This window comes from Salvia hispanica, chromosome 2 (assembly GCF_029641045.1).
Source record: "Salvia hispanica isolate PSC_SH4W2 chromosome 2, Shi_PSC_v1, whole genome shotgun sequence".
NCBI lineage: Eukaryota > Viridiplantae > Streptophyta > Magnoliopsida > Lamiales > Lamiaceae > Salvia > Salvia hispanica.
The window spans coordinates 65,066,740-65,075,673 of NC_142693.1; the positions used below are offsets into that span (position 1 = coordinate 65,066,740).

The 8,934-nt window shown below is 32.7% G+C and overlaps 1 protein-coding gene across 1 annotated transcript; it reads left to right on the top strand.

Moving 5' to 3' along the window:
• Positions 1–3,941: 3,941 nt before the first annotated feature.
• LOC125200665 (putative glucan 1,3-beta-glucosidase A) lies at positions 3,942–7,249 on the top strand. The gene is made up of 8 exons (XM_048098377.2): positions 3,942–4,204; positions 4,978–5,097; positions 5,182–5,379; positions 5,585–5,749; positions 5,842–6,011; positions 6,091–6,240; positions 6,485–6,837; positions 6,928–7,249. Exons 1-8 carry the CDS (start codon positions 4,025–4,027, stop codon positions 7,110–7,112), a joined length of 1,521 nt encoding a protein of 506 aa, XP_047954334.1. The 5' UTR covers positions 3,942–4,024; the 3' UTR covers positions 7,113–7,249.
• Positions 7,250–8,934: the final 1,685 nt, after the last annotated feature.

The following is an 8,934-nucleotide window of genomic DNA, read 5'->3' on the forward strand; positions in this document are numbered from 1 at the left end:
TAAATAATATTTAAAGAAAATATTGTTTGAGTAAATATATAATTTAAATATGATATAAAGTTATAATTTAAATATTTAGGGTTACAAAGTTAAGACTTTCCATGCAAACGGAACCATAATTCTGACTATAAAGAATCTGATCAGGTCCAAAACGACAAATCGAATTTAATAAATCAGTTTTTGTCCGGTTCGATAATTTTGATTACATGTGTTTTGTTCATTTATGTCTTGTTGATCTATTTGTTTTTCTAACAAGCGTGCGATTGTTTTACTAAAAGGGCAAATCGCATTTAATAATCCGGTTTTTGTCCGATTCGATTATTTGGATTACATACTTTTGATCATTTATGTCATGTTAATCTAATTGTTTTTCTAAGAAGCATGGAATTATTTTTCTAAAAAGATAAATTGAATTTAATCATCCGATTTTTGTCCAATTCGATTATTTGGATAACATATTTTTTATTTATTTATGTCGTGTTGATCAAATTATTTTTCTAACAATAACGCAATTTATGTCTTATTTTAACTAATCTCACGGGCATATAATTTAATGTGTGTAGTAGTAGCAGTTAATGGAATACTATGATTTAAATACTTTGATTTACAAAGTTATGAATTTCAGTGCAGACTGAACCATAATTCTGAACATAAAGAATCTGATCATCAGGTCGAAAAAGACAAATCGAATTTAATAATTCGATTTTTGTCCGATACGATTATTTTGAGCCATATGTTTTGTTCATTTATGTCATGTTGATCTAATTGTTTTTCTAACAAGCATGCAATTTGTTTTACTAAAAAGAAAATTGCATAATAATCCGATTTTTGTCCAATCCGATTATTTTGATTACATACATTTTTTTCATTTATGTCATGTTGATCATATTGTTTTTCAAACTAGCATGCTATTATTTTTCTAAAAAGACAAATCGAATTTAATCATCCGATTTTTGTCCGGTTCGATTATTTTGATTACATATGTGTTGTTCATTTATGTCATGTAGATCAAATTATTTTTCTAACAGCATGCAATTTATATCTTATTTTAACTTATATCACAGGCATATAATTTAATGTATGTATGTAGATGGAATACTATAATTTAATACTTTGATTTACAAAGTTAAGAATTTCAATGCAGACTGAACCGTAATTCTGAATATAAAGAATCTGATCAGGTCGAAAAAGACAAATCGAATTTAATAATCCAATTTTTTTTTCCAATTAGTTTATTTTGATACATACGTTTTGTTCAATTATGTCATGTTGATCTAATTATTTTTCTTACAAGCATGCAATTTATGTCTTATTTTAACTAATCACGGGCATATAATTTATTGTACGTAGGAATGGTAGTTAATACTACAAATAATTTAAATATTTTAATTTACAAAATTAAGAATTTCAATGCAGACTACTGAATCTATAAATAATCTCATTGGGATAAAAAGACAAATCGAATTTAACAATCCAATTTTTTTCCGATTCGATTATTTTAATTACATACATTTTGTTCATTTATGTCATATTGATCTAATTATTTTTCTAACAAGCATTCAAATTACTCGTATGTCTTATTTTAACTATCTCACGGGCTCCTTCGATTGTACATATGCTTGGACTTTGTGTTGGATTGGATTTTCAATATTTCGGTTCGATCAAATCTCGGATTTGCAAGAAGCCCACTCGATGTGGCTCTATTTGGGCTGTCATTTTCCAAGGCCAACATAATTCTGGGCTGTGAATACATTAAAACACGTCCAAAAAATTAATCACTTCTTGAGATGTAATAACTGGGTTATATTTAACAGGCAATTTCTATTCGGTTTTGTACATTTTAGGGGAATTTTTTATCTTATTACTCCCTCCGTCCCCTATTAGGAGTCACTCTTTGACCGAGCACGGGTTTTAAGAAATGTAAAGAAAAGTTGGTTGAAAAAGTTAGTGGAATGTGAGACCCATTTTTTATATTGGTTTTATAATAAAATGTGAGTGAATTGAGTTAGTGGAATGTGGGACCTACTTACTATTTATGGTAAAAATGAAGTGTGATTCTTAATTGGGGACGGACCGAAATGGAAAAGTGTGACTCTTAATGGGGGACGGAGGGAGTATTAAACTCAAAGTAGGTGGATTTAGGTCTAAGGTCAGAATCCTAGGCTCAATTACATTTATTATATTTAATGGGCTCTCAAGCCCAAAGTGAGGAAATGTGTGGCTTTCTTAGCCCATTAAACCTGATTACTAGTAGTACTACTCCAATAAAACACGTGAAAATTTAAAAAAATCAAAATTGATCTACAGCACACAATATTTATTTTAAATAATAAAAATATAGGCACAAGGTATTAGTTGAAACATGAAACAAATTATTTTTTGAAAAACAAATGACAATAATTTATACCCTTCGTCCTACAAAAGATGTTACATTTGTGGGACTGCACGAGATTTTATGAAGTTTTATTTTGTGTATTAGGTGGAAAGAGAAAATATTAATATTTATATTAGTGTGAGAGAGAACTTATTCTAAAAGTGGAAATGTGACATTTTTTATGGGACGGAGGGAGTATTTAAAAAGAAAAGAAACAGAAAAAAGGCCTCAGATTCAAAAAGAAAGGGAAAAAATTCCAAAGAAAGAGTTAAAAGAGAAAAATCAAAAAAGAGGAAACCCAACTATGGACAGGGATGCACTCGCCTTAATCGCAAAGTCTGTGTGTGCCCAAATTGTGCTTCTAAAGTGAGTCTTGAGTGATGTGAGGAGTGCAAAAATATATTATAATTTTTTGTTGAAATATTGAGAGGAGGCATTTAAAAGATAATTTAAAATAAATTTGTAAATTTGAAAATAGTTATTGATATAAAAATTTGAAAAAGGGCATTTGCCCGGACCATGTAGATCAGCCCATACGAGTTCATATCAAACATGTGCATGTCAGTATGACTGATTCAAGGCTATCACCGTGTGCAGTGGCGAAGCCACGTTGGGGCCAGGGATCCTTGGTCCCCTCCCGTCAATTTTTCCATTTACTATATATAGTATATGTACACTAAATGAGGTCGATGGCTCAGTTGGTAGGCAACCGTGTCTCTTCTTTTTTTCTCTTCTTTCTACCACTTTTTTTTTCCTTCTATGTATTTATTCATCTTTTTTTCTTTCTTTCTATTCATGCAGTATAATGTGTAGTATATTTTATTTTCTTTGCTTTCTATTTTTTGGAACATAATTTCTATTTGTTCTCTTTTGCATCATAAATTATGTTCATTTTAATTCTTTGTCATTTCGTAATTGCTTTCTTCCATCATTATACTCATAATAAAAAAGTTTAAAATATAATTATTATATTCTATTTGTTATAATTTATATTTTCGTTGATATTTTTTATGGAGACATCTAAACATTATAAAAAATTTATTTCCATCCATTCTACTAATGTAAATATTGAAAATATCAATAACTGAGCTTCCGAGGTCATGAACATCGATAAAATCCTATAGATATTAACATAATTTGGGCTCCCCATCGTAAAATTTCTGGCTTCGCTATTGACCGTGCGTGCGTGTGCAACAAATTCATGAGAAACTGTTTTGCTTCTCTATCCAAAAAACACGCTCGTTTCTCTCTTCTCTTCCTTTCCCTCGCTATTCTGTTGATTTCTCGGACGTGTAAAACCTTATCGAATGAGCACCCCGCTGTGTGTGCTCTAACATTGTGACTCATCAATGATTCAATGTGTGGGAGGTGGTCTACCCTAGCCACTTATCAAATGATTCAATGTGTGTGGGGGCTATGATTTGATTCACAAAAGAGTCGGTGATCTAAATCATTAACACCAATCAACGGCCCTGATTATCTTGTCGAAATCTCCAACGGCTCCATTTTCCATTTAATTTAATTAATTATTTTTCTTTTCCCTCCACTTCAACACTAAATTGTCTTACTCTCCTTCACCCTTTTCACTCTCTTTATAAACAGTATCAACACATTAAAATTAAAGCACAAAAATTCATCAATCATTCCGAGATGAAAAGGCAGCAGCTGCATCAATTTGCAGCGGTTTTGAGCTCGCTCGCATGGCTTCTAGCTCAATGCGGCAGCGGAGAGGTGCTGCCGTTTAAAGCGGCGAATTTGGGGGGGTGGCTCGTGACCGAAGGCTGGATGACGTCGTCGCTCTTCGACGGCATTCCCAATAAGGATCTGCTGGTGTGCATTTTAATATTGGTTGAATTTTATTTGATTAGAATCTAGAGGAATTTAATTCGTGATTTGTTTATAATTTTGCTCATAGGTTTCTGCAATTTATATAATTGGGTAAACTAGTAGTAGCATATCATCATCGATTTGGGGAAACTGTAGTTTAGATACTAATTTCCACATTAGGAAATGGAGCTGTGATTCACAGCATTGCAAATGGATCTAAGATGCCAATTTGGGAAAGAGGTTTTATACTGTAAGTTGGATTTAGGTAAGGTTGTTGGTGTATTCTAATGAACATATGTGAATTTGTGTTTGTTGGTCTAATATTAGGTTAAGTTGCGCTTCATTTCACACTTACATTGATGAATTATGAAGTGATTGTAAACATTTTTTACAGTCTCAGTGTGTCATTTAACTATCAACTGAAGTGAAATGAAGATAGTCTAGACTCATAGTAGAATTTCATTGATTTGATTCTCACTGAGAAAATTGGTGGCTGGAAACAAAGTTACCTCCAAAAATGAAGTATATTAGTATGACTAAATTGTGATTGCTACAAATAATTGCTGGTGGTTGAAATGCTTGGGAGTGTTAAGTGAGAGCCTTTTGCTTTATTTAATTAGATTACTTTGGCTATTGTCAAGTAAAGAGTATAGTTCCAGTTAAGAAGATATTATCTTCTTCTCATCCCTTCCCTTCTCAAATGGGTACTTACATACAGAAGTTGGTATAAATGTCGAAGAGAGGTGTAATTTTAGAACTCGTGTTTCGTTCATCAGGATGGAACTCAAGTGCATTTTAAGTCTGTCAGCCTCAACAAGTATCTATGCGCAGAAAAAGGGGGCGGTTCAACACTGGTAGCCAACCGTCGTAATCCCAGAAGCTGGGAAACTTTCAGGGTCAGCTTTCTTGTTTCTTGTTTCTTGTTTCTTTTCTTCCTACAGGTTGGTCTCACATTTCTATGTATTCACTTAAATATGCAGTTATGGCGAATTAATGAAACCACCTTCAATTTTAGAGTTTCCAACAAAGATTTTGTTGGGCTTGTGGACGAAGGTGAAGGGATTAAAGTATTTGCGCGTGCAGCTGAACCGGGGCCAAATGAAACCTTCGCAATTGTACAAAATGCGGATAATCCGAGCAGAGTTCGTATAGTTGCATCAAATAATCTTTATCTTCAGGTAATTACCTCTTGTACAAATATATCTTGCAGCTACCAACATCTCAATAACTCCTTATATGTATTACTTGACAGCTTCCAATAGCTTTGTATAAATAATCAGAACTATCCTCAATGCTCAAATTATGGAGGATAAACGCATTCACATTCTTCTTTTCTTTTTTTGTTTATTTATTTTCTCATATGCATTTGATTGTCGTGTAAAGGCAATAATGGAGAACTATGTGGTGGCCGATTACTTAGGTAGTCCTGACGACGAATGGGGGGATGGAGATCCCTCTGTTTTCGAAATGCATATTATCAAGACGTTAAAAGGGGAATACCAATTAACCAACGGTTATGGTCCAGACGAAGCCCCTAAAATAATGAAGGTGAACTGTTTAACTCTGCTATATCTTCTTATCAAGCTAATCCTCAAATATATTAAACAAGTGAACATCGCTAAACTCTCAAATAATCGCAGAATCATTGGAGCACCTACATTGTCGAAGATGATTTCAGGTTCATGTCACAGCATGGTCTCAATGCTGTTAGAATTCCAGTTGGCTGGTGGATCAAATACGACCCCTCTCCACCGAAACCGTTTGTTGGGGGTTCTTTGCAAGCTTTAGATAATGCTTTCGCATGGGCTCGGTAGGACATTCTTCTCGCATACCTGTTTAACATGTCTCTTCCATTAAAGTTAAATACCATCATCGTTGATTTTTTGCAGTAACCACAATATGAAGGTCATACTGGATCTTCACGCAGTTCCAGGATCACAGAATGGCAATCACCACAGTGGATCACGAGATGGATTTATCGAGTGGGATGATTCCCGAATTCTGGAAACTGTTTCAGTCATTGAATTCTTAGCCCAAAGGTTATATATTTCTCTTCTTAAATCTACCAAAAAATCCCCACACCATCATTTCAGTACCAGAAAGTGGCCCACCCGTCTTAAATTCGAAAACATAGTCAAATTATTAGGTACTACTGATCTATCATAACAAGAAGGGGGGGGGGGGGTGTGACATGTCTGAAAAACAAAAAAGTACACATACTTATGCTAGAAAGTGATATGCACCCGATTTTCACAAACTTAAACACAAGTTTCTTACGTGCAGGTACTGCGATCACCCGAGCCTTGCAGCAATCGAGTTAATGAATGAGCCATCAGCTCCCGGCGTCCATCTGCATACCTTAATGCAGTACTATCAGGCAGGATACGACGCGGTCAGAACATACACAGCTACTACCTACGTGATCCTCTCGAATCGCTTGGGGTTAGCCAACAGCACCGAGCTCCTCCCCTTCGCCACAGGCCTTAGCAACTCGGTCATAGACGTGCATTACTACAACCGCTATTCAGACTACTTCCAGAGCATGAACGGTAGGCAGAACGCAGATTACATCTACAAGAAAAGGTCGAAGCAGTTGAAAGAAGTAACTCGCGAGGGCGGCCCTCTAATCTTTGTTGGTATGTTCAATAAAATGCTTTCTCGTTTTATTTTTCTCGACGGATTGATCTTTATCGAGCGAGCTAACTGCGATATATACGGAATTGCAGGAGAATGGACTGCTGATTTGTATTTGAACGATACGAAAAAGGACGATTATCGGAGATTTGCAAAGGCTCAGTTAGAAGTGTATGGGAAAGCTACATTTGGTTGGGCTTATTGGTCGTATAAGTGTGAGGAGAAGTATTGGAGTTTCAAATGGATGGTAGAAAACAACTATATGCAGCTCTCATAACAAAGGCAAATTTTTGTGTTTGTTGTATACATATAACATAATGTAATGAATAGAACAGACCATATAAATTGTTTTAGGCAAAACACATTCTTAGGTCCTTATACTTTAATTAAAATGTTCATTAAGTCCTCGTACAATTTTTTCGTTTTAATAGGTCCTTATACCTTTCTCATAAATTTCATCACATCCTCGTACAACTTTTTCGTTTTAGTAGGTCCTTATACTTTAATTATAACTTTTATTAGGCCCTTATACAATTTTTTATTTAAGATATTCTTTTACTTTTATCTTAGATAATAACTTTTAGTAGGTCCTTATACTTTAATTAAATTTAATGAACCTTTTAATTTTATTATTTAATTTATCTTATGATTTATAAATATTCAGGGAAACATATCTTTCAATATAAATATAAATAATCAATTGAAATTCGGATAGTTATTCTAAAAAAAACTTCGATTTTAATCTTCAATCACCACGGTTAATCTTTTTATTATTCTCTACAACTTATTGAGATTATTGGATAACAAGATAATAGTATCTTTATAGATTATGCTAAGTTAAATAATGGAATATGAAAAAGTTCATTAAGTTTAATTAAATTTAGATTATTATTCAAGATAAATGTAAAAAAGTCCCTAAAATAAAAGATTGTACAAGGACCTAATGAAAGTTATGATAAAAGTACAAGGACCTACATAAAACGAAAAATTGTACGAGGACCTGATAAAAATATTTTGAAAAGTATAAGGACCTATTAAAACGAAAAAATTGTACAAGGACCTAATGAATATTTTGACTAAAATATAAGGACCTAAGTATGTATTTTGCCATTGTTTTATGAAATTTATGGAAGTGTATATCATATATACATTTTAATTTTGAAGAAAATTCACAAGATAATAGACAATTAAGCACTAATATTAACTACTTTCTTGTTTATATTAACTATACAATGTTTGTTTAGTGGAGTACTACTTTTTCTTGTAATAACTACACTTTCCTACATTGGGGAGTGATCAATTGCTAACTCATCATTTAATTGCTAACTACAACTAATTTAAGGCCACATGATTTTAAAAAATGTGTGGTCTACAATTTGCCACGTGTAATTTTCGTTTTTATTAATTAAATCGAAAAAAATTAAAAAAAACGCCAAATTAGGGTTTTGGATGAAAATGTCAATATAGTGTTTCGAAAATATCAACACAATGCTTTGAGAAGGATTGACATTGTATATGCTTTATATTGACATATTATCTTAGCTGTATTGACATTAGCCTGTGTACGAAAAATACGAAAATTCTAGATTTTTTTTTTCAAATTTTGACGTCGGAACATATGCATGTAGTATATCGTTGGAATCCTTATAAAATTATCTTTAATTTGATATATGTTATATGAATTTAAAGTTTTGGGATTTCTTTCAAAAGTTAGTTATAACTAACTGGACATTAATACCCTTATTGATTTTTATTGGAATTAATCATATAGCCTTATTGACGTTTTTTGTTGATCGTATTGACATTTTGTGGTTAATGATCTAGGCATTTAATTTGAATATCTAATGAGTATATTGAGTTGTAGTTAGCAATTAAGTATTGAGTTAGCAATATAACACTCTCCTTTCTACATTTTTGTTACAAAAGCCAAATAAATAGAATCCGAAATCCTACGAAGACAAGTAAAATCGACAAACTCTAATTAGCAGTTAAAATTTAGAGAGTCAAACGTTACGCACTCCCAACTTATCTCAACAAACAACGTTACAACTTATAAATAGCATCAAATATCACAACACATAAATCAAACAAACATTTTA